The following is a 26668-nucleotide window of genomic DNA, read 5'->3' on the forward strand; positions in this document are numbered from 1 at the left end:
ACCAGATAGAATCACACCCAACTTCCCATTTCTAGCCAGATAAAGACAGTAGCAATGCAAATGAGTGTGTTTTCCGGCAGCAGCCCACCCATCAGGATCTCAAGACAAATTTTCACTGCCTTCCAGTAATAAATACAAATAAATATTACTTCAATTTTACATTATAAATGTAGAATACAGAAAATGGCAAGAGATCGCTCCAGTTACTTAGAAAAGCAAGTGTCAGCTCGAGAGACTCGGTACTTGCTGCAAAGCACTGGGACTCTACAGAAGGCAAGAAATCCTGTCCTCTCTGGCATGAAGTTGCTTGGCAACCATTTGTCTTATTCAAGAACAATTATTAAATCTCTTAAAACTTTGAGCTGAATTAATTCCCCAGGTTATCGAGTCAAAAGCTCTAACCTTCAACACTCATAGATACTCTGAATCCCTTGACTCCCCAGAAAGATATCATACTTCAAACCTGCCTTATCAAACCCTTTCTCCTGCTCCAAATATATGTCAATATATGCAAAAGCAGCTAATCCAGAACAAACGGTACAACAGCTTTATGAGGTATAGCTGAAGTCCTATACTTATGAGGTATACCCATCATCTGTACCATATATAAACCACTTTTATTCCTTCTGGGGGGAAAGGTAGACAGATTAAAATTAGCAGAAGGGATATTCTATCTATTCAATCATCTGGGCCCTTTCAGAACGACTGTCTCAGAGTTCAGAGACTGGGTTACTGTCACTGCAATGTCAACATGCTTTTTAGAGGTCTGCTCTTCAGAGCTGCTTATGCAGAACACTCCAAAACCAGCAGTTTGCAAGCAGCTTGGATGTGCCGAGGCTGCCACTCTCCTGGACCATCCTGCCTAATCACTGGACTTAACTGGGGAGACAGAGCTCCCACAGTACACAGATCCTGGCAGGGGCACAGCCATACAAACAGCAGCTGCCTCCTCATAGATGCGAGCAACCTACACAGAACTGCAAATGCCTATTGTCTGCAATGCCTATGGTGTCCTAGTAATGTGCGCACACAAATAACCAAACTCATCATGCCTGTTAGAAGTCTTAGCACCTATATACTACACACTCTTTCCTAGTGGAAAAAGAGGGTTGGGAAAGAGGGTGGCATCTCTACATGCCACGTCTTTACTGACCTTTCAGGGTCTATCCACTAAACGACCCAGCAAAATCAAAAGTTATAACACAAAATGACCAGTGCAGCCAGCTCTGTTAGAAAGGAGTCTCCAGGTACTCTCCAGCCATATTCCTCCTCTCACCTTTGGAAAGGCTGGCAATTGCCTGAGAATACCATTGACTTAGAGGGATCACCTTCAGAAAGCAACCAGCAGCTGCACTGAAGGAAGCAGTACCAACCAGAGGATTCCAGAAGGGTGCAGAAGCAGGAGCAGGGTGCACATCATAGTAACTTGGTGTGGGTCTGCCACCACTTGGCTTGGGAACAGCACTTCAAGGAATCTACAGTTCTCACCTCTACATCCCATCTGATCCTTGAAATAAATACTTGAAGGCTTTGCTTCACCAGGCACCTGGCACCCCAGATGTGTTACTTCAGTAAAACACAAACCAAGAGTTTCCTGGGCTACAGGATGGCTCGATATCAAGGTAAGTCCCTGTGATTTTACCTGAACAGCCTGCAACTTAAGAAGCAGCAGGAGGCTGCTGCTTTAGGAGAACCTCCTTCACCATAAAGACACCTGCTAAGATGACCAGTAGTAACAGGGTTGTAGGGAGCAGGTTGACAAGTGTACTCCATCAAACACAGTCCCCAGGACCCTCTCTGAGGCTGCGCTGAGTTGAACAGTCTCAGCTAAGGCAGCCTTTCCAGCAGAGCCTTCCAAGACCAATCTCACACCAAGGTACACAAGCCACATACAAGGGCCACATTCAGATCAGGTGGACAAGGATAACTCAGTTAATGGTAAGTGCTAAAAGCCATAGCTGACTTTAAGCCTGGTTGGTAGTTCCTAGTTGTCCTCCAAGTGTGCTCTGTCAGATCACAGAGCAATGAACAGGTGGTTATAAATACATGTAGTAGGCAAAAACCAAACCAAGGCGATGTCCAGGCTCATGAGATCCAGACAGACCATCTCTGCACTTAACGCTACAGAGAGTAACAATATCCATACTGAAACCAGAGTGCTAAACACAAATAAAATATATTACTTAAGTAACTCATTCCAGACTGAGCCCTGGAGGCCCAGGCTACGGATCCAAATGCATTTGGTACTGACAAATGGGTTCAATAACAGATCCACTGCTAAAATCATCAATAAAGTGTCCCATCGGTGACACTGGTAGTGTAACCTACGGTTCCTCAGGAAGGCACAGATACATTTAACTGAAGTAAGTCATGTTGCACTCCATCAAGTCTTTGGTGCCACATTTACAGCTTTTGTCACCCAAATTCCCAGAAGAGACACAGATTGTTTTCAGTAAGCCAAAGTGTAAGGTAGCCCAATATCCTACCACGGTAAATGCTGAGGTTTGGAGCAATTCCTTTACGGAGGATAAACATAATCCATGGATGAACAGAAGCAGCTCTGTTACAGGGAACTGCGAGCCACTAAAAGTCTGACATTCCAATAGGGAAGCATGCAAAAAGAACAGAAATGCATATTGCTTGCATCGCCCTTTGAAACACTTCAGTAGATCATGCTTGACTCCTGAATCTTCTCCGCAGCTTACAGCACCCTCTTTCTCTCCTACACCCCCCATTTTTGCTACCCAGATATATAACAGGCTAACACTAGGCTCTGTGGAAGCAATTGCTCCGCTATCTGTGTCTAGACAATATGAAATTGTCACAAATGACATCTAAAGTACAATTAGCAGAGAAACTGCAATTTCCACTCTCCTCCCCCTCTCACCAGAAAAAAAATCACACATTATCATCCTCCAGATTGTCAGTCAGTGCTGCAATGATGAAGATCAACTCTGCTCACCCTGAAAGATGCCTCTGGCCTGGCTTGATAAAACAGGAAGGAAACTGTAGGGGGTTTTGTTGGTTTATTTTTTTACTTATTAAAACTACTACAAGAAGATACAAATTGCCTCTGTTCAGCAGCACTGAGATCTCAGCAGACTCTTTTTTTCTATCAGACATCAGTAGTTATGGAACAAACGCTCTACGACCGCTCTGTTACCTCAGGTCTGCAAACAGCAGCGATTGCTGGCAAGGGGGAAAGGGAAGAAAGGTCCAAGTCACAGGACAGCTTTAGACAAGGGAAGAGAGAAAGAGAGAGTGCATGCACACAAGACACTGCAAGCAGGAAAGGGGAATTTCTTGGGAATGAAGCAGCTGGATGCCACAAGCTACAGCTCAAGGGGAAAAAAGTCACGAAGCAACCTCCTCACGGCACATCAGCCATGGCACTATACCCGCGCTCTCCCCACAGGGGTGAGGATCACCACCGAAGCCTCTGGGGACAGAGTGATTCATTCCAGCAAGCTTTGAGAAGATCCTTAAACGCAGCAAGTTCAACTTCTCAGTTTCTAAGTATATGCAATTCCTACACATCTCAGATTTGCTGTCACAGCACACACGTTACTGAGTAGCGCTACTCCAAGCAACACTGAGGGAAGGGCTTTCCTCCCCATCCAAAAGTGGGGCACTAACAAACAGCACTGAGCCTTAGCTCCCTAAAAATCGAAAGGTTTTCAGTCAGCTGCCATCCTCCTGAGCTGCTGCAGCACTCCAACAACCAGAGCAAATCAGTAAAATGAAGCACACTTCCCACAGTCCCAGCCTTCAGATACGAAAAGAGCTTAAGAGAGGAATTCATAGTTATCCTTTGAAGCAGAACTGTATTAACACTGGCAGCTTCTATGAGTTTTATATCTTCCCTGGAAAGGCTTTTATATTATCCATTTGGAGGCAAAATTACTGCACTGCTTCATATTACATCTCTTTTTCAGCACTGCTCAATTCTTCCGAGCGCTTGTTCCTATGTATGTGCTCCCCTGGCTCCTCATATGAATGTAGAGAATAGCAACAATATAAAACTAGATTTCCTTCAGTCATCTCCTCTCTTAGGGCAAAGCAATGTTTAACCTAAAGATAACAAGAAGGCTGAAGCATGAAGACAGATGAATGCTCAACTATTAACTGTTAACAAACCAAGTCAGTTCTTCGAGATCACTTCTGATTCAATAGAACACTACAAAACTATTCTAACCAAAACTCAACCAACCCAATCCACTCGCCTGAGATTTTTCCCTTCCCTTTTCTCCAAACAATAGGGAAAAATTACTTCAGACCTCTCTGTATTGTCTCCTACTTTCAAAGCACAAATTGAGATCACGTAAGCAGAAACCATCAAGTGTTTTGTTCCACAGCTTCATTTTCCATGAAAGTTTTGTAGCTCTTGTCAAAGAGGAAAACAGTATTGCCATCACCAGCTTCATATGCAAGCTTAAAATAAAAAAGCAATCAGTACGCAGTTCTAAAGATTGCCTGAAAAAATGATTTCTAAAATTAAGTCCTTAACATAATCTGCTCTGATACCTCTAAACTAACATTTCTAGACTGTTTCAGCTTCCGCATGGTTATGGTTAGACACAGTCAGCCTGGCATCAAGATTTAATTAAGACAGGTCAGAAGCAGATGATTAGAAGAAACAGACAAAATGGTCAAACTTTTCTTAAGATAATTGTAACCATCTGCAAGGGATAAATATCTTGAGCATTTCACTCCTGATGAAAACCTCAACACTCACTTCGGCAGTTATCCAAGTTGGCTCCTCCACCCCCTTGCTCTCAATTCCCCCCTCAGTGAGGAAAGAGCTGGTGGCTGCCTTTCTTATGAGTACCCAAGCCCTGTCAGGCATTCTTCTGATCACTTTTTTCTCTTTGAACTTATTCCACATAATGAATGCCAGTTGCAAGAAAATTTCCTTTCTTTAGGGAAATCAGTGACAACAAAGATGCAGTACGTGATCACAGGTACATTCCATACATGGCCTTTGTAGAACACTCAAGCCTGTCTGTAAGGAAAAACACTTGTGCTAACTCTGAAGGGCAACCAGGGATAGAGAAGACATCCTTTCCAGCTGGAGGTGTGGAGCTGTCAGAGAAGCAGGCTTCATACAGGAGAGAAAAGTTACCAGAAAAAAAACCCGCCTTCACTGATTCTGGGCAAGAATCCCGTAGAAAACAAGCTGTAATGTTTTCTCAGTCAGAAAACAGACAGCACATCAGGTCTTCAGCCAGGATGTGAAGGAGTACATTTGGGAAAGAGCGCAGGGAAAAGGAGCGCAATTGCACAACACAAAGAACTGTAGGTAAGAGTTGGAACAGCAGAGACAAGCATTTGGATTTGAGCTCTCCTAGTCACAAGGCAGGAAGCAGAGTTTCAAGAAGAACATGTTTAACCCTTTTAAATTTTACCTGCTTCAGTTTACCTAGAAAGTAATGCCACATGATGAATTGTGCTATTAATGCACCCCTGCTCTTCCTGATGCCACAGGAGTCAAACAGCACCTTGGGAGCTCATCAAAGGGAAGGGTCAGTGGTTCTGAAGAAGATAACAGATTTTAAGTGAACCCAAGGTCACACTGTTAACCTATTACTTCACTTGCTGACAAAGGCCATGCATCAGAACAAAAGATGAGTGAGCATTATGCAGAGGTCCTCATCATACAGCACCCGGGGAATGATTAATGCGTTATTTCAACAGGAGAGTGGAAGCACATATCCATGATAGACATTAAAAGGGTCAAGAGCAGCTATGGCAGCAGTGATTAATTTGGCAATAACTCCAATATGAGAAGAATGATGAAAGATGTTACACTTCAGCAACATCTTTGTTGCAGGGGCAAAACTTGAGGAACAGAGAGGGGATAAGCAATTTCAGTCAGCTTGGGCTATTTTGCTCTAGAGTGCCCGTTGTATACCAGTGCTCAGAATGCGGCAGGTACCTCAGCCAATCTGCAGACAAGACATCACATTCATCCACCTAGGCCCTTAGCAACTCGATTATACCAGAAATTCAGTTAGAGAGAACCAGTTCCTAGTCATCGTATGATAACAGGCTTGAAAGGATGGCCAGAACATAGCCAACACACTGAACTCCCTTAGCATGCAGACAGCTTTAACAGCCCTCCTGAAGGCTCTTCTATCTGCCTTCATACATATAATGTCTGCTTCAAATTCTCCTTGTTCTGGGAGTTCCCAACACCAGAGATTGTGTGGACAGCAGAAATCTCTGCTTACCCACGCACACAGATCTGCGTCAGCTTCTGGGATAATTACATAGGGCTCCTGTTTCTCCATAGGGAACTGAAGAGGAGGTGTCTTTCCTGAGGGGGTAGAAGCCATATCGTTATCTCCATAGGCTTCCAAGGCTATGAAAACAGAGGTCCCACCACACATCAATCACTTCCTTTAAAGTGCTCTTGTTCAAGCTGGAGTAATGAAGAGAGTCAGGTCAAGAGATGACTGGCAGGGCAGTTCGGTCACTTACTTGTCCCACCAGGACATTACCCCACCCCTGCCACTTCAGGAAGGCAGGAGATGCATTTGCTTCTCCTTAATACATTTCAAGCAGAAAAATGAGTCAGCTTCCTGGCAGATAAGGAACCCTGTTTATTCACAGACTTCAGTTCCAGCAGGTGCTTTCTCAAGAAGAGCAAGGGAGGGGGGTCAGTTACATCATCACACAAACAGCCATTTGGCACAAGCAGTTAAATATGGATGTGGAAAATGTTTCAAATGCATGTTAGCTATGCAACAGACCAGAATGGCTCAACTGGAGAGATGGAGAGTCATCACTATTTTGGTTACACTTGTATTACTGACTCAGATCACAAGTCCTTCTCTTGCTCCAGGCCCAGAGAGTAGCTGCATGCTGCTCTGCTGCAAGTTCTCCAGCCCACGTTCTGTAATAAGGAGTGAATAATTGGATGAGGGCACTTCGTCCCTAGGTACACCGTGCTGTGTGCATGTATAAAGAGCGTGAAGAGTGAATGCACATACGCAATATATGTGACTGCGCATCTAACGATTAAGGGCTTGTATTAGCATGAGAAAAGAGGCACACTATACTGCCAGCTCCTCCCCACACTCAAAGCTACAGAGGGCTTTTAGCTAAGCAAGCCTGCAATAGAGGGTCTGAGGGCCTGCCTTTGATAAGAAACTCGTTTCTTATCAAAAGGAAAACCAAACCATTAACATCACTTATCTGAAGCCAGACAACAAGCTCTAGAAATCATAGCTAGATAGCTTAAGCATGTCAAAGACATCATGAATTAAGCATCATTCCCTAGACAGAAAGCTACAAGTACATGAACTCAATGCACAGAAGTAAAAAATGGGAACAGGAGCAACTGCTGCAGGTCAAGGGAGCTTGTCTGGACATGCTCAAGCTGCAGCAGCTGGATGAGGGGAGCCACAATCAGATAAGCACAGGACACAGCCAGCCTAACAAGGGACAGCTTTCAAGAGAACGAAGCTATTCACACTTCTGTGTCTGTAGGAAAGCTGAGAGCTGGTATGTTTTATGGTATCCTTAAATAGCTATATGTTTGAAGTCAGCTCTCTTTCAACTTCTAAGCAATCTGTGTTTATCTAAGATAGCTGTTGTATGGTCATCTCATATATAGGCCTTCCTCAAAAAAACCTAACAAAACGGAACAAGCATCACAAAAACTACACCCAAAACAACCCACCCAACTCTAGATCTCACTCCTCCTCAGCAGAAGCAGAAGAGTAAGCCAGTTTGGAAGCGTGTAGCTCCTCCACCCTCATGAGAAACACCACCGGAATTCAGTTTTAACAAGTTCCCTTCGTTGCCATGCCGTGGTAGGTGAACACAAAGAGAAGTCCCAGAATAGTCCCATAGACAGACACCTATAGAGAAACAGGTCTGTTCCCTGGAGACTGCAGGAGATTTAGATGTGAATGCCTCATTGCTAGGCTTGGCCTACAAAGAAGAGGTGGGAGAAAGGCAGTGCTTCAACTAGGGAAACACCATGAAGGTATCTGAGAAGACAGAGTTATTTCTACACCGGCTTAGTTTGCAAGCCAAGTGCTGCAAGAATACCATAGGGAAAAGATATCTTCTTGTGTTGCTACAGCCATTGCCACATATTTAAATTCAAGCAAAGAAAAAGAAAAGAAGGCCTAATCCTTTCTGCAAGTTTGGCAAAGACTCATGCTCAGCTTTCCAAAGTACTCAGGGAATCTCAGCAGCAGGGGGTGACCTCTATTAGTCACTGCAAGAGGGAAAGCACAAGGCATCATTTTTTCCCCCACCAGCTCTCATTAATGAAGTAAAAGGGCTCTAGCAACCTTATATTATTCTTAAATCAAGAAACCAGCAAAGGCGTGGGGAGGAACATTTGTGCAAGAAAACAGGCACCACTTTCCCTTGTTCTTCTACATAACAACTAACAGCACAGTGAAGAGCTGAAACTTCTACCACGTCACTCAAACCAAGTCTTTCCTGCCCACACGGAGACAACAGGCCTGTTGCAAACAACCACAAAGCAGGAAAGGCAGCAGCAACAATAACCTCAGAGCTCACATAGACATCAACCAACCATTTAGATACCATGGCAGCTTCTCCAGCAGTTGAGGCTGTGGTGGCATTCTCATGGTAAAACTCATTTGTGTTTTCCATTTTTAGAGAAATCCAAACAAATACTTCCCATGTTTGTCCACAGCCGGCACATCTCACCCATAATCACACCTAATGATCACGTCTGACTGTTTATGTCACCTTATCACTTCAGTTTTGAACCTCTTGTCTCTGCTTGCAAATCCATTCATAACTTCTGCTTACCCCACTGTTCCTCACTAACTACTTGAGATATTCCTTTACCACCATCATTTTCAAGAACTGTAATGAGCACCTCTGGAATTATTTCTTACCAAATCTGAAAGCACAGCATAATCTTTTCCAAAACTATCACATTACACATAGAGGCGACAAGGCTTGCTAGAAAATCCTTCTTTCCACAGCACAAGTAAGGTCTACAGACCAGAAGCTTAAACAAAATGCTGAACACAAATGCCAGAACACCAGCCTAGCAAGGTTGCTACAAATAACAGGCCTGAATGTAAGTGATGGGGAGAAATGATACTGAGCAGGTCCATTTAGATTTGGCACAGGCCACATCCCCCCCGATGTGCAGTCTGAGCAGCCAGCACCATTATTCTCTTCTCCACAGCTGAGAGATGTGCCCTCCTCCTGCTTAACTCCCCCTTTTCCAGTGAACTCAACACATCACTGCCGCAATAGATATTAAATACTTGAATAAGCCACAACTGCTGTAAGCAATTAGGAAAAAAATAGTAACAGCATGTGTTTTGTGAAACAAGGAACAAACCAAGATGGAATACACTAGGTATGTGTTCTGTCTCCATCACAAGATGCAGTTTGTAGCTTTAGGCAAGGCAATTCCCTCCTGCTTTAGTTCACTCCTCCCTCCCCCCTCCAAAAAAAGTACAGGGAGTAGCACTACTCTCTTATTTAGGTGGCAGATTTCACTTACAGAGCTGTCTCCTAGTAGGCAACTCTGTACCCACAGCAGAGGCAAGGAAGTGTTCTGCTTGGTTTGTTTTTAAGGCTAGGATATGAGTGACATGCACCTTTTCATTCAGTGCATTGCACAGCTAGAAGGCTACCAGACACTAATATATGCAGAGACCTGACCAGCCTCTCCATTTAAATCACAATCCAGAAGCTCAGGCTCCAGCACGAACTCAAGAACGAGCTGTTAAAAGTGACTGTACTCTTTTCCATTTCACATACAGCACTCACCACTGCTGGGCAGGAATGGAGGTGTTCCTACCCTGTCTATCTCCTTTAATCACAGACTGGTCCCAGTTCCATCACAAGTGAACACCTTATCTACAAATTAGAGCCAAAAGAGACCATGAGTAAGCCATGCTTATTTGCCCAAACATATTCATAGCCTTCTTTGGGAAAAGCCCAAAACCTTAGGTAACAGCTCAAGGCACACTTGAACAAGAAAATAAACAGAGCCCCATGGAAAAAGGGACTGTCCAGCCTCCAGTCGACAACTGCCAAGCAATCATCCACAAAATACACCCCATATTACGGAAGTCTTCTGAGGATGGATGAGCAACTGTTTAAATGCAAACGAAGCCTTTGAGAAGGCAGACAGCAAAGAGAAGTCTGCTCCAGGCTTAGTAGGCAATGAGCAAGAAGTCCAGACCATTTCTGCCAAGTTGGCGAATTCTGCAAACTAGGCAGGTCTTTTACAGCACTAGCTCTCAGGTATTTGCATATCACAAAGTACCTGCTCACCCAAGATCCACATCTATCCCTTTCAAACCCTTACAAAAGCTCCTCCCCTGGTTGCATTCTGCATGAGAGCCATTTCTCCTCTGGATCCCCATTCATGCCTTTCCCCAGACACTGAAGAACTTGCAAACATATGGTAACTAAGGGGATAAGCTGCAATTTAGGACTGGGGGAGCAGAGGGGGAAAAGGGAGTCCTCAAGCTACCTTGTTTTCCTTATGCAAGGACTCTGAAACTTTCAGGTTCCACAAGGAGTCAAAAAGCAAGGAGGAGAAGCAACATTACCCCCTTGTGGCAGCAAAGCAATATGGAAATAAGATGAGAAAAGAAGAGCCATTTCTTTGCATACCTGCTGTAACTACAGAGAGCTACGTGTTGCCAGAAAGGTCATCAAGACTGAAGTGAGATGCAATATGAGCTGGGGTCACTGTAATGCCCAGGCAGGTGGGAACTGTACCACCACTTCCACCCTGCTGCACCTACCTGGTGTTATGTCAGACCTCTACAAGAGCGAGGCACAAATGTCCACTAGCAGATGAAACTACAGGCAGAGCATTTAAACCCTTCTAAGGGAAACAACACAGTCAAACTGACTTGCAGTGTATAGCACTGACTCCTGGATCACATTCGCAATCCTAGTTCTCACTCAGGCTGAGCACAACACAATCTTAGCTCAGGACAAAAAGAGTGGGTTCTTGTTGTGTAGCAAGAATGCAGGCATGAGGGACCACAGTCCTCAGGCAAGAGCTGACAAAATGAAAGAAGCTTGACCCTGGACCCTGTTACATGGTTCCAGGGAAGCTGGTCTGCACATGTCCTTTGTGCACAGTTGTCCTGGTTCAGCAGTAGCAGTCATTTTTTTCTCCTTCTTAGCAGCTGGTGCAGCGCTGTGGTTTTGACTTTCATCCTGGGGATAATACTGATAAAACCGATGTTTTCAGTTGCTGGTCAGAATGTTTACTCTGACCAAGGACTTTGTGAGTCTCATGCTCTGCCAGGGAGGAGGGGAAGCCGGGAGGAAGCAGGGACAGGACACCTGACCCAAACTAGCCAAAGAGGTATTCCATACCACAGCACGTCATGCCTAGGATGTAGAACTGAGAGTTCCCAGAAGTGCTAGATCACTGCGGGGTGGGGGTGAGGTACCGGTCGGTGAGGTGTTGTATTCTCTTCCCTTGTTATTTCCTTTATCATTATTATTATTGGTGGTAGCAGTAGTGGTTTGTGTTATACCTTAGTTATTAAACTGTTCTTATCTCAACCCGTGGGAGTTGCATTCTTTCGATTCTCCTCCCCGTCCCTCCAGGAACTGGGGGAAGAAAGGTTGCGGGGGGAAGTAGACTGCGTGGTTCTGATTTACGGCCTGGGCTTAAACCACGACAACAGTGCATCCAACAGACTGAAACACATCAACAAGCAATGCCTTCAGTAAGCTGTGCAACTTTAGCAGGTCAATTATTTGCACAGCATTGTGGACTCTGCCCTTTTATACACCCACAGACAAAATAAAGGAGTTTATGCAAGTGTCCCCAGACAATACAAACTCCCCCATCTCGCATCCACTCCTTTCTACCTGTGTGCATGGCAAAACCATCACCTGGGACAGTTCAAAAGACTTTTCAGATTTTCAGATAACTTCATACCTTGTCTGCCAAACTGAATAGGTGAGGCAAGGTGAAAATATTATGCATTCTTAAGTCACAGGCACAGAAGTTACTCATAATACAGCCTGCAGAATTTGACCTCTAGAATGAGTGCAATGGAGTGGTTACAGAGGTTTAACATAATTGCCAGACAAAGCTTCCTAATGGAAGAATAAGGATAGTAAGCATTTCCTCATGAAACACAGGCTTCATATAAACCTGCCTGACAGGACTCTTCTTTCATTTGCAGTAATTCATTCAAATCTCTAGTCAAAAGAGACAGGTAAACAGTAAAAGAATTGCCCCCTTAGTACATTACAATCAGCCATATCTTGAAAGTGTAGAGGACAAGTTTCCCTTTGTGCATTTTTCTTTTCCCCCTTTCAAGGGATTGTTTCACATGATAAATTTTAACACACGCCAACAGGGATCCACATGCCACTACTTGCTCCTTGCATCCCATCTAGAAAGACTGTGGCCTGGGGTGCCATGCCAGAACTCAGAAACACCAGATTTAAAGCCAGAGGACTTGGGTTTTTTTGTAATAACACACTAGTTCTGTATACATCATTTGTGGCAAAACACTCAAAGAGGTGGCATCTGAAGATCTGGATCAGCTTTATTAGTCAGCATTGCATTGTACCTGTCATTAACTGATGAACTGAAATGTATTTCAGTGGAGACCACTGCTAGGATTCTAGATATCATCTTCTTAGAAGGTGGCACTAGCTCCTCCCAAACAAGCAGCTGACTCAAAGAATCCTCTTTCGTTCCCAGTTCAACTTTCATTATCAACCTGAACTGACCCATACAGCACAAATGGCTTAAAGTAAGAGCGGATCTTTTCCCTCACTAAGATCACAGTATTAACACACGCTTCCTCAACTCATTTTTTAATTAAAATGAAGTTATAGAAAAATTAAACTAGCTATCATCTGTTGCTCAGTTCTTTCCTTCATGCAGATCTTGCCAATAGCTTGTAACACCAATTTTATGCAGCACATTTCACATGGCAACTCCAGGGATTTCTGAGGCTCTTTTCACTTTGATGTTAGAAATGCGGCAAAGATAGATCCAGAGAAGAAAAACCCTACATTTGAATTAATGAGATCAGCCTGAAGAACACCAGAAAAGCTGAAGCTCAGTCTTAATAACTTCTGCTTAAGGTAGACCATAAACCTTCCCTAATTTCATACCTCACTGACACAGCTTCAAGAAGCACACAGCTCAACGCCCATGCTGCTTTCAGGCCAAGCTGAATGTGACAGCACTGCTGTACTGCCAAGGCTCCCAGTGACATGTTCCTCCTAATAGAGGTGCCAGAGCTGTTAGTCAGGAATAGCTTCATTACATGCTTCTTAATGCCTTTGTGATTAGCCCAAGATAATTAGCCCAGCATCATCACAAAGGGCAAAATTCTCTCCCTACCCAGCTGACATAGCTGCATCAACAGAATTCAAAGAACAGCCTTCATTAAACTACCTATTAACTTAATTGACCCTCTGTGGCAATGTCCTCCCAGCAAGCTACTTCTCAGCCAGGCAAGACAGGTCAAGGAATGGATCCTGCCCATGGAGAGGAAATGAGAATATACACACACCTCCCAGGTAAAAATGTTCTCTTTAAGTTTCTCAGATGGCCTTTGAATAGAGCTCAATTGCCCAATGAGGACATCTAATGGAGAGACAAAGAACAGAAGACAGGTTACAAAGCAAATACATGGATGCCCAATGCTTAGAACTAACCTGAGGTCCATAGGTCCAAAAGTGATTGAAAGTGTATGCAGTTATCACTCGTACTGAAGGCTTACTCTCCCTCTTATTTCCCCAGCACTTTCAGCATTACACAGCATACACCTCATGACCCTTACCCACCCCTTTGCATGCTTCTGCGGCTGCAAAGGTTAACAGACATTTTGGACTTTGCTGTGCGGGAGTGGTTCCAGCACTTCCCATTGTGGAAGCACACCCTAAGTCTGGGAGACAAGAAGATTTGGTGTGAGGATGTTCATTCTCTGCAAAAATTAGGTAAATGTGTGCTTGTTGACTTGTTATTGCTCTATAAGGAAAAAGAGAACAGCTAATTTGAGAAGGGCAGAAAATTACACCTGCAGAATATGGCTATCCCACAGGCAGGGTTTCTATAAAGGGGAAAAGTTCCATAAGTCTCCCAAGTCCACCCAATGCGTTTAACAGGAAAGGAAATTAAGTTTTACTTCAAGGAAACTGCCATGAGGATTTCATACCAGACTGCTCACTGTTTCCGGCTTCCTCACCTCAGTACAGTTAACTCAAACGAAGTTTAGATTGGACCTAAGGAAGAAATTCTTTACTGTAAGGGTGATGAGGCACTGGAATGGGTTGCCCAGGGAGGTTGTGAATGCTCCATCCTTGGCGGTGTTCAAGGCCAGGTTGGATGAGGCCTTGGGTGACATGGTTTAATGTGGGGTGTCCCTGCCCATGGCAGGGGGGGTTGGAACTGGGTGATCTTAAGGTCCTTTCCAACCCCAACTATTCTATGATTCTAACTCCAGTTAGAGGGGAAGCAGAAACCCCTGCCATGTCTGTTCTTGAGAAAGGCCCGATAACAAAAGCAGAAGACTGGGAAAACAAAGGAGTTCCCATGAGCTTCTCAGCAACCTCTGCCAAAAGAGCTTCACTAGAGGTTTCATCTTTCAGGAGTTCCCCTGGAATTCAGTTCACACATCAAACTACACACTCCTAATTAATGCCTCAGTAAAAGCACCAGTTTGCACAGGTGATCAGGTAGGCAACTAACCCTTCACAGATGCTATAGGTAACAGCAACAAGCAAAGTGACCCAGAGGTTTATTCACAGGACTCCAGCTGTTAGGCAGCATCCCATTCAATTCTTGTACGTATATACGTGCCAACTGCCTGATCAATAAAAAAGCTACCTGTCCCCGTTATTTCTGATGCTACAATGCCTCAGCCCAGAGAACAAGCCACATAGTGGACATTATATGAGCAGGCAAAGCTATTTCAAAAGAAAGGTAATGCAAGACTTACTCAAGTGCCATTTTAAAGTTAAATCTGTCAGCTCCTTCTCACCTCTCTGCTCTTTAATAGGGGCCTAGAGGATATCTGATTTAAACCAAAGGCAGGTAAGTTCAGGCCCAAGAAAGAAGCAGTTACCATGTAATCAGCTTCAGACTCTCATTGTAGAAGGCTATTAAAAAAAACTGGGACAAGGATTTAGAAGCAGATGAATAATTTTATGACCACCACCACTGATTTGCTATGCAACTACAGGAACAAGAAAGGCAGCCACTGTTCCAGCCTGAGTATAATCAGCTTATCTGCAGGAAGGAGGAAAGAATTCCCTTTCCTCAGGCACTCCTGTGTACAAAGCGTCCTCAGTCAGTTACATGTGCATCCAACCCAGAAACCTTGCTTTCCTACAGCACAAAGCATCCATTTCCAAGAAACAGCAAGACTGGACCCTTCCTCTGACAAGAACACATCACTTGATGGCGAGGATGTCAAACTGAAACCCAGTAGGGAAACCCTACCCAAAGTGGCAATGCAGCTGAATCATCCATACCAGCCAGGGGAGACACTTTCACCCAAAGCACAGATCCTCCCTGGTGCAAGTTCAATTTGGCTCGTTGTTTCTTGCAACACATGTGAAGTACGTATAAAAAAAGTCCTTCCAAAAGAGAATCACTTTCTTAAAGTAGAGCCTAAAATGTGCAGTGATCAGCATACTCCCAACTGTCTCATCCTAAATATGGGTCAATGAGACCCACTTTCAAAACTTACCTCTTTATCAAGGGCAAGCCAACTGCATGGGTTTGACCCATGCAGCTAAGGTATATGCCCAAAGGTGCAGAGCTTTGACCTTTTTTGCCCCACATACAATGCCAAGAAAATGACTGTTAACTCTTCCAACTTAACAACAACCACATCAACAAGACACAGCACTGAAGAAAGCAATTGTTACTACTCATGCCCAATTTTCCATGCAGATTCTCCATGTGGAGCAAGGGCAGGATAAGGTACAAAGGACAGCATAGCACATTTTGTGTTCCCACCCTTCTGCAGTGTCTGGCAAACACGATGAGCACAGTTCACCTCAGAGATCTGCTGCCAGACCCCATCCTTTTGCCTCCTGTACTATCATCCTCCTTTCCTATTGAGAGGCCTGGTCTCCGTCCTTAATCTTCAGAATCTATCTGCAGCATGACAATGGCAGCTACAAAAGACATCAATGCCAGGTCTCTATTTTCATCTACCCAAACAGCACACGAGAAAAGGTTTTTAACTCTGAAAATACTGAAAAACTCAGACTAGATGGGAAAGAAGTAAGAAAACAAAAATAGGAGGAAGGCCAAGCATATATCTTACCTCCTGAGTGAATCCTCCTCTGAGCTTTCCTCAGGCATTTCCTGGTTTAAGGCCTCCTGTGATACATTCCCAGGTCTGCTTGAAGCCGACTGGCTGTAAACTCTTTCCCAGTGCCCCGTCTCCTGGTTAAAGACCACTCCCACGGTCCTCTCCTCCTGCGGGGTGGAAGAGCTGCCCAGCTGCAGCCTGCCAGAGGCAGGAGCTCTGCCCTCGGTTCTCTCTGCAGGCTGCACCTGGCTGGTATTTGGAGGAACACCCTCAAACGTGCTCTGGACCTGCCCTGGTGTGTAGCTAGGCGTGCTTCTCTCCCAGCGCAGCGTGTCATTGTTAAAGGTCAGCAGGTTATGACAAGCGCGACAGCGGTTCAGGTGACCCCGGGACAAATTGGAACCGTTTTCACTGCTGTGTGGAGTCTGCTGATGGGAGGGACCCGGCCGATCAGGCTCAATGTTGTTGTTGAGCATTTCTTGAGCCTGTTGCGACTGGCTGGGCTCCCCACCAATCCCCTGATCTAACTCATGAAGCCGGTCATATTCCAGGAAGAATCGCCTCAAATCACACTGGAGCTCATTACGGATGCTGGCCGGATTGCTCGGGCCAGCACTACTACCACTGTCCACCTCAGCCCCCGGGGCCAGAAAGCCCCTCCCTTCTGTTGCAGAGGTATAGACTGATGCCTGGGAACCCCCCTCCTGCTGTCTCAGCACCGAAAGCAAGCTCACAGAGGAGGCACTGGTCCTAGGGGGAGGCATGGCTTCCAGCTCTGACCGAGAGCTCATGTTCAGCACTGTCCTGGACCAGTCAGACCCACCTAAGCCTGAAGCAATCTCTCTTGCAGACTGTTGGTACCGGGACTGGTGGCCTGCCAAGGGCCCGCTGAGGGACCTCCGTGTGGGGCCCAGGCTAAGGTTGCGCAGGCTGTTGCCAGCAGTGCTGCTCTGAACTGTGCTGAAAGCAGAGGGCCTGTTAAGTATACCCTGCTCCTCCTGCGCTACGGATGCCTGCTCTGGGGGTTGATAAGGCTCTGTCTGCACAGAGGAGAAGGAAGTGCCAGTGGCCCCAGAAGACGTGGAGGGTGCGTTTTCCTGGTGTGGGAAGAGAGAAGAAGGAAGTCTTGCACTAGAGCATCGGCTGCAAAGGCACAACATCCCCAGGTGCTGGCAGCACTCTGCTGTGGGATAGCTGACACGCTCTCGGAGCCTGTTATAGACAGATGCCCTTGAATTCTCACTGGCTGGAGGCGGAGGTGGTGGTGGTGGAGGCGGTGGAGGGGATGGGGTAGCAGAGTCTTGAACACTGTTTTGCTCTCCCACCTGTATGCCAGAGGAGCGGGAGGACAACATATGCAGGAAGTTGTGAAGGAGGGGTGTGCGCCTCACGGGCTGAGATGGAAGGATAGCGCGCTGGCGGTAATGCGGCATCTCTGTGCTGTCCACGGAGATTTCCACTTCCTCATCACTCTGCAGAGGGAAGCAGTCAGAGTTCAGTCACCCTGCAGCAAAATCCTATACTTCCAAATAAACAGCAGAAAGGCAGCTACCATCCCAGATGAAAGGATGCTGTAAGTCCCTTCCTAGAGGCCCTGACTTGCAGGAAAAGAGGTGAGACTATTTCAAAGTTCATTCTATGGATCCAAATAATCTCTTCTACAGCCCAGCAAGGTCTGACAATACACTATTCATATGAACAGACACACAAGCACCTGAGTGTCAGCAGCAGTGAGCATTGTTAATACCTCGCATAGCTTCAAATACAGCAGAATGTCACAAGAGAACTGAAACAGCAGGGCCATTGGGGATATCTGTTCCATTATTAATGAGACAGTGAGGGCAAAACAAACACACTTTGGAGAGGTCTTTAACAGCCCTGCATGTAACACAAGATCATTCATGGGACCAATTAAGGTGAGACAGAACTTGGCTTAGGACTTCAGGTTTTCAGAAAGGCACAAGGCTGCTTAGGAGCAGACTAGGGTTAATGTATGGACAGCATCTTGTAATTAGCCAATCAACACAGACATTCCCCTTACCTGCTGGTTAGAAGGGTTAACAATTGCTGTGAGCAAGTAGTGTCCCAAGGGATCAAACCGTACCAGCCTAAAACAAAAGCAGAGCCAGAATATTAATCATCAGGTCACATTCCACATTGATACAGGGAGCTGGACACAGCAGGGAAGAAAATCCCATGTTAAATATTTGCAGTGAGAACATAACCACATTGCCACCATCTTCTGAAGGATGCCAGAAAGTTTATGCATTAAGAAGAAAGAAACATACTTATCAAGCTGAAGACTGCAGCTATCTTATAGTCTACAGCAACACTATACAGAAGTTAAAAGCTGGAACCAAGTACTGCTGTATCAGTTGAAGTAGCCAAGAAATTTTAAGGAGTATTATATTATTATTATATTATTTTATTTATATATATTATATATTATAATAATATATTATAATATAATTTATAATATTATAATATTTTTATTTATATATATTATTATATTATTATATTAAGGAGTATTATATTATATGCATATTATAAACTGGAATTTGGTACAAAGGGAAAAATAAACTTGAATCATTGTCTTATTTCAAACTGCTCAAAAGAAGGCATCAAGTTTCCAGCAACACAGTTTCCTCTGTACCTGCACCAAAGTAATGGCTCAGCAACTCTCTTCCAACAACTTCCGGGTTCTCTCAACTTATTGCTGACAAGTTTAATTACTAAGCTGACAAACAAACATCAAGTAGATCATGGGTGTTTATTTGGCACAAATGTGAACATCCAAGCTGATCTATTCTTTCCAATTGCCTTTTTTTCCTGCCCACAGAACTCTTTCTACCAGCCAAATCAAGGAGCTGCAAAGCAATACTCCTCTCCACTGCCTTAGTGCAGCATCCCAGAGGATTTGCCACCCCCATTCCCCAAATCTGACCATTTTTCACATACAACTGTTCTCTTTCGTGGAGCAGGAACTCACCTGACCCGCTCCATTTCACTAGCTGTTTTCACCACTGCAAAGGGCTCCCGACGACTCCAGTCCCAGAAATGTATCTCGTTGGCAGTTGCAATCAGCAGGAGCTGAGCCGTAGGATGAAAAGCAAGCGATGCAATAGCATTGTTGCTATCTGTGAACCAGCTCTCACTTCCACCCTGAAAGACAAGTCAAGAATCACAAGCAGTCTACCACAGAGTTTAAGATCATTAGGTTTCCATCTCTCCAAGACTCTGCTTAGAGCATGGAAGTGACATGCTTTCTTGGCAACAACAACAGCTGCTCTCATGCAAAGTCATACGTCATGCCTAGTACATAATGCTACTTCCAACAGTGACCATAGATGTATTTTTGTAGGTAAGTGTGTCTCAAGCAGCCTGTAAAAACACTGCATTTCAAAGCAACCAGGTACGTATACGTGTTTTGCCCCTGTGCCAGCCACCAGAACTAGCAGAGCAGCAGCTTCTCTAATGAAGAGTTCAGATATACTCAGTGGAACAAAAACAGCACATTTTTCACATAAACTAAACAGGTACCCTGTACAAAGTCCTCCAGCATTATCACTCTAATCAAATAAACAGGCATGGCTAAGGAGCACAACATACCTGGTGGGACTGAGTGAAGAATCTGCCACCTCCTCTCTAGACAGAAGAGGATGGCTATGCTCTGTTCTATGCTGCTAGAGACAGATCCCAGCAAAGCTTCCAAACATCTCTTACCAGGCAATATTTGGGAAACAAACTCAGACAAAAAAGCCACCACCCACCAAATACCAAAGGCACAGAAGTTTCAAGAAAGACTTACGTGTAAATCCCAAATTCTAACCTCCCCATCTAAGCATCCTGAAGCAATGAGGCCCGGGATGGTGGGATGAAAGGTGACACACCAGGGAGTGCGGCGATGTCCAACCAAGGAATGAACACATTTGCCCGTTTTCACCTCTGTGATGTAGATGTTGTGGTTCACATGTGTGGAAGCCATTAGGGTCCTGGGAATGCAGAAGGTAGAATAAACATTAGCATGAGAAGAATACAGCAAAACCAGACCATGGCTAGCTTCATCTCAACAGGGTCTGTTCACACCTAACCCAACAGCTCTCCCACACAGAGCTCAAAGGTACGAGGCTACTGTTTCACCAATGGTCACAAAGCTTCCTTTAGCCAGATTTCAGGGTCCATACAAACATGAGCTCATCCAATCTGCAAGCACAAACTTGACCTTGAAAGTCAGAGTGAACATGCAGCTCAGAAGGAACTCCTGAATAACAGTTTGGGGCAAAGAAATATTCTCAATTCTCTACACCATCTCAACCACTGTCATATTAAGTGACTAAGAAACCCCCACCTTCATTTCTGCTTCCAATACACCCATCATTCTGCTCTCTTCTTTAGTCCTAGATATCCCAGTGGGTGTGTCAGATCACTGGGCATGTTGTGCTAAAACACCCTCAAGTTTCTTATGAAATCCCACGGTGGCCACACAGATCCTTTTTCCTTAGAACTGTGCATCACTTGGGTACCTCAGGAATTAAACACCAACTATGCTGGAAGCTGTGAGATTAGGAAGGTGCACACGTTCCATTCATGCACGTCAGGAACCAGAAGTTTCACTCAGCTATTCAGGACTGGACAAGTGAACGGGCACAAGCCTCCATCACTTTTGTAAGTGTAAGGAGACTGCTGGAACAGGGAATGAACTAGGAGTAAATTACCTGTCTGGACTAAACGCCAGCAAGAAGGTGGAGCGTGGACTGTCTGGTAACTCAACTTTCTGAAAAAGCCAACAAAGCAGGAAGTGTTGCAAGTGTCATATGATCATACTTTGACTGTAAGCCACACAGACAACAAGGGGAACCCACTGCAGGAACATATCTAGTATCACATCACTGCAGGAACTGAACAAAGCCAGAGAGCATATCAAGGGTAACACATCAAATGTACAATCACAAGACAATTTATTTCAAGTCCCTGCCTCCCTTCCCCCACTCCAAGGTCAAGCGATGCATCTCTATCCCACAACCTTACCTTGCCCTCCCATTTCATCCATCGAGTTTTATCCTCCACCAACTCCTGCAGAAGCCGCTGAGCACCCAAGGCTTGGGTGCCCCGTTCCCTACCCCACAGGATGCGGACAGCATTCTTCTCCGGTACAACCTTCATGGCTCTTAGCAGCCAACGTGACACCAGCTACTGGGAGAAGCCACCAGCAGGTTCCAGATGACAACCACCACCAAGCTACCAATAGGCTATCCACATTTCACTTGTTTATCTTCATGGAAACCTAGAAAGAGAAGAGAATGATAAGGGAGGCAGCTTATTCCTTGATCACCTAGATGAAGTAAGAGCTTTAAATCCCAGAAGACTAGATTTAAGAGAAAAATCTATTCTCTCCTGCAGCCTTTGCTACCTTCTTCCATTAATGAGGCCCACTTTTGGCATTTCTGCAGCCAAAGATTACCTTGAAAGGTTTCTGAAAGCATCCAGCCCTTTGTACACATGCCCTAGGCATACACAACTACAGAGAATAAAAAACCGGCCTTGAAACTCTTTCCCTTCCCTCCGTCTCCTGCTCTATATAATAAGGAAAAAGAGATTTATGAATAGACAGTCTTTACACCTTGAAGAATTAGGTCCTGTCCAGGAAGGGTGACTGACAGCTATTGGAACAGTGTTAAAAAGTTGACAATATGACAGAGGAGTCTCCAGGGAATTATTCTGATTTCAGTAATAGGAATTATTATCATTGCAAAGGTCAGAAAATTGAGAGATCTCAAGTCCAAATTACTTCCAACTCCATCACAATAGCTTACAACATACGAAAACAACCCTGTATCAGAGCAAAACCTTACACTGCAGTGGTATCTTGGCCAACTCCACCAAGATGATTCATTTTGCCTGTCTGCACATCATCTTTCCATCTAGATTGCTCTTAGAACAACAGTTCGCTCAAGTAATGCACAATGGCACAGATTACTGCTTTTAGTGCCAGCTTTCTAGGGGGAAAAAAGTGAATTCTCTGAAGGAACTAAACACAACAGCAACCAAGTTATACAACTTTTGAATGGTCTCATACATTGGAGTTTGCCACTCCAAGCTCTCCAGAAACAAGAGTTTCTTAGAATACATAAACCAAACGCTGATGCAATGCTATTGCCTTCTGATCCCAGCAGCGTGCACATATTCTGTCATCCCCTCAGAACATAAAGATGTGAAGATAAATCCTCCTCAGTTCATGTTACACTGAACAAAACCATCAATATTCAACAGAGAAGGAAGTGGCAACTCAGAAAAGCAAAAGCACACATAGAGGGGGGGAAAAAGCTTCATGTACCTACAAAGAGCTGAATTGTTAAATGGCAGAACTCAGAATGGTCATTGGCAAACCTTTCTTTTCTCCCACTCGCCCTAAAAAAACCTCCTGAGCAGATGATTTAAGGCAGCTGCTGCTTACAGGGAGGAGCTGTGTGAAGAGATAAGCCAGGAAAATGAGTTCTAATAAAGCAGACCAGTTTTCATTGCAAAAGTACAATAAAGGGTACTGAAGTGATGAACAAGTAAAGGCATCCATCTTCCTAGAACAGAAATTCACCACAAAGAAATTCAAGCTAGCTGGAAATCCCCTGACCCTTAATGTGAATAGCATGGAGATCATCTATTTTAGAGAAGCTGAACTCTGCAGTGTAAAATAAGCCTTCTTTCATGAATCCATGAAAGTCAGCCAAACATTAGGTAGGAATTATTCTACAAAATAAAAGCCTTATTGGAAAGCAACACAAAAACTAAAGATGATGCTTTTAAGAATCCACTTGCAGCATGACCGTGCAGATTAAAAAAGCCCAAATCCAAACCAGCCAAACCAAGGATAACTGGAGTAGATAGAGCCAAAAGCACAGTATAATACAGGAATCACTAACCCAAAACCCCTTTTTTCACTAAATGCTAATAAATCCTCATCAGGATTCTGCAAACAGCCCCAGCCACCCATTTTCAGCAATGACTGGATTCAGATGGTAAGCAGTGCAGAGGGGAGGACACCTCAGAGGACAGGCAACAAAAAGCCTATTTTACAGGAGGAAACCTTAGGTCTAGTTTCATCTAATAAAATTAAGAAAACAGTAGGTGAATATTCTATATGGGTGCATTCAAGGAGGAAGAACTACAACATCCCAAGATATAAACCGGATACAAACGGAAGACAAGACTTGCAGACAGAACAGGCTCAAAGTTTGCAGAGATCTCAAACATTAAGCTTTGGAATAGCCTTTCAATAGCTACAAAGGACAAGCAACCTAAGAAACTTAAAAGATCCCGATAACTTACAAGCAGGATAACCCAGTTACTCATGAGGAAGAACAAGCTCTGACAACTTAGCAACATTTCAGTCCTGTCAGGAGGACTAATGTTCCCTGAAGTAAAACAGCAACAAGGAAATCAAGAGGTTTAACAAACATCTTTATGCCACGTCTACATATTGCAAAATAAAGAAACAGGTAACACCTACAACTGCAGGTAGCGAACCTCTTGTATTCACCTCACTGAAAGGCCAAGTCCCCTTCACAATAAAAAAATCAAGTACCTACCTTAACACAGCTTATCTAGGTCTTTGCAGATGTGTGCTAATTTGGATGTAACACACACTCCATGTGTGAGCCTTCTGAGCATGTTTGAACTTGATGGTTTTCCCTCAGGGACTGTCCTTGGCTTTTTCAGCTTGTTCTGACTCACCTCTTTATCCCATTTGAAAAGAAAACAAAGGAAACTCAGACTCGGATGCCTACACAGGACCCTGCTCGATGTTTTTAAAAGCTGGGATCTCTTCAGAAAACACTGAATGTATCCTTCTCTAGTGGGGCTGGCACTTCAGTGTTACCCCACATCCCTTTGAGAGCCAAGCTTTACCCATGCATCATAATAGGAAGTTTACTCCTTTACCTGAATTAGCCTGACTACAATAACTGCTCTCCACAACCTGGTGACACATTCAGCAACACTTCAGTCTGGCAAAGAAAATTATAGCTGTCAAATGGAGAATTAGATATAGTGTAGACATAGGCATTGCCTTCACTCACTTTAGCAGGAAGCTTTTAACTGTATTACTGAATCATATGTTCAGTTTTGGGGGCTTTGTTGTTATTGTTTTTTAAAGGACCAAGTTCCTTCTCTAATCTAGTCAAAATACCCACCAACTCCAAACATTCTGCTCAAATATTAAGAAGCCAAACTATGACAGCATGTTTGGCATGTTAGCACACAAACCATGCAAGTAGCAATCATATTTATAGCTACTCAGTAGCCATCTGACTAACAAGGTTTAAATGAAACACAGTGGGTTTGAAAATGTTTCTCAAGCCCTCAGCACAAAGAAAACTTGCAGCTCACTGGATCAAACCTGTCCAGGCAAGCGGCGGACTGATTCAGTAACAGCTTCTGTTACAAATACCCATGCTATCATAACTGATAGATAGCTGACCATGAAAACCAGGAATGTCTCTGGGGTTGGTATTTTCCTATTTTCTTCTTGTTGGAGGGGTATTTTTATAATCAGGATGACCAAAAGTGGAGTCCAGCAACTGGAAGATTATTATATGATGCCCTGGATGTGGTCCAGGGCACTAGAGAAATTTTGAAAGTGAAGAGTCATAAATTTTTCTATAATTGGCAGCTTTCTTTCCGTAAGTTTTCTCCCTTCAGGGCATTTTAGGACAGCATGCTGGGTTGTTTACAGTGTTGGAAAGCATTACACAGCCCAACCCCAAGTCCTTTACTTGCTCTGCGCCAGCTGTCCTCAAAGAAGCCTTAAGAATCCCCAGTTTCAGAGCCATAGAAGCTCACTTGTAATTGTCACTTTCACAGATACTGAACCCCTAGAAAAACTAGGGGAAGCAGCAAACCGGCAATCATAGAATCATAGAATAGTTAGGGTTGGAAATGACCTTAAGATCATCTAGTTCCAACCCCCCTGCCATGAGCATGGTCACAGTAGACCATATTGCCCAAGGCTCTGTCCAACCTGGCCTTGAATACTGCCAGGGACAGAGTAATACTTCGTAGGGGTACACAACTCCATGAAAACACTGACAAAAAGGTAGGGAAAGAAGGAGAGTAAAAATAAGCACATTCAAATTGCCATATAGAAAGGATGTCAAGATATTTTATATATCATGCAGTGGCTTACAACTCCAGTTAGAAACGTGAGCACTTCACAAAGATGATGGTCCCATCTCTGAACATGCCATTCCCCCCCTTACAACATCTTTGGTGCAATTAATTTTGTGGAGATTCAGTACTACCATTCTGGGAGCACAGCTGGCTTTGATGCAAAGGAGATATCAGAGCACTGTCTCATGTTATTCCATTCTCCACTGGGGGAAAAGAAAAAGTTACTTCGTGTGGCCTTCAGCTCACAGCCTACAAATCTATTAGCACTCCAAAGAACTGCTTGCTTGCGTGGTGAGCCCGACACTAAAAGCCTTTCCTGATGCATATGTACAAAAACAGCGTAAACAGCTCTACCACTGTTTAAAAACAAAAGACAAAAAAGCTGCAATCAGTAAGAGCAATTTACAATGGGAGTTCTATCCAAAAGATACAAATGTCCAAAATAATTGCAGGCAATTCTGCTGCCCAAAGAGGTCTCAAGTGACTGATGAAGAAAGAGACAACATCAAGTGAAATATAAAAGCTGTCTCTGGCTTTGCAATCCGGGAACCAGAGAGAACGAATGTATAAGCTTCCCTGGAGGAAAGCATGTGCTGGTAGTTTCTGTTTCAAAGTCCCTTTGTCAAATTTTAAGGCTTCCAAAATGCATTGACTCTAAAATGGGTACATTTCACATAGGTCACAGGCCAGCGCAAGCTGTATAGTTTGTATTAAAAAGAAAACCAAAACAAAACCGAAACAGTTGTGAACAATGAAGCATGTCACTGACCTGCACAAACACAAGCAAACTTATCTCTAGGACAAGACGAAAAACTGATTATGAGTCCTCTGAACTATATCAGTTCTGGCCATGGGCCTACCTATCTTGTCACCAATAACTTCTGTTTTCAGAATGCCTGTTCTTCAGTAAAGTATCCAGCACTAACGAGAAAGCATCCCCTTTCATTTACTCCAAATGAAACTGCTGAATCTCAGGCTTTGAATACCAGCAAGATATTAGAGATTTCTAGAGTATTTTTTACTGTATTAAATAAATTTCAATAATTTAATAAATGTTAGTCATAATTTAGCGTTCCTGCTATTGTACATGTGGGTGGGTTCTCCAAGAACCAGCAGTAGAAGGTCATCAGACTTGTGATGATACAGTGAAAACACTGTATGCAGCGGTACAGTCTAAAGTGCTTTATCTTTGCTGCCAGTGATCCTCTTGTAGGCTGTAGTCA

The 26668-nt window shown here is 44.1% G+C and overlaps 1 protein-coding gene across 7 annotated transcripts in view; it reads right to left on the reverse strand.

Annotated features, from left to right (window-relative positions):
• AMBRA1 (autophagy and beclin 1 regulator 1) overlaps positions 1 to 26668 on the reverse strand; it is a 133426-nt gene that overhangs the window by 100853 nt on the left and 5905 nt on the right. For 6 of the 7 annotated variants that reach the window (XM_080617549.1, XM_080617547.1, XM_080617546.1 and 3 more), the window contains exons 2-7: positions 21312 to 21567; positions 20999 to 21057; positions 20092 to 20275; positions 19273 to 19445; positions 18325 to 18391; positions 16296 to 17755 (exon numbers count right to left, since the gene is read on the reverse strand). In XM_080617549.1, the coding sequence (XP_080473675.1) occupies positions 16296 to 17755; positions 18325 to 18391; positions 19273 to 19445; positions 20092 to 20275; positions 20999 to 21057; positions 21312 to 21446 (2078 nt within the window). In that variant the 5' untranslated portion in view covers positions 21447 to 21567. The remainder of the gene's footprint in view (positions 1 to 16295; positions 17756 to 18324; positions 18392 to 19272; positions 19446 to 20091; positions 20276 to 20998; positions 21058 to 21311; positions 21568 to 26668) is intronic. The other variant, XM_080617551.1, reaches the window with a different exon arrangement.

This window comes from Psittacula echo (genome assembly GCF_963264785.1).
Source record: "Psittacula echo genome assembly, chromosome: 5".
Taxonomy (NCBI): Eukaryota; Metazoa; Chordata; class Aves; order Psittaciformes; family Psittacidae; genus Psittacula; species Psittacula echo.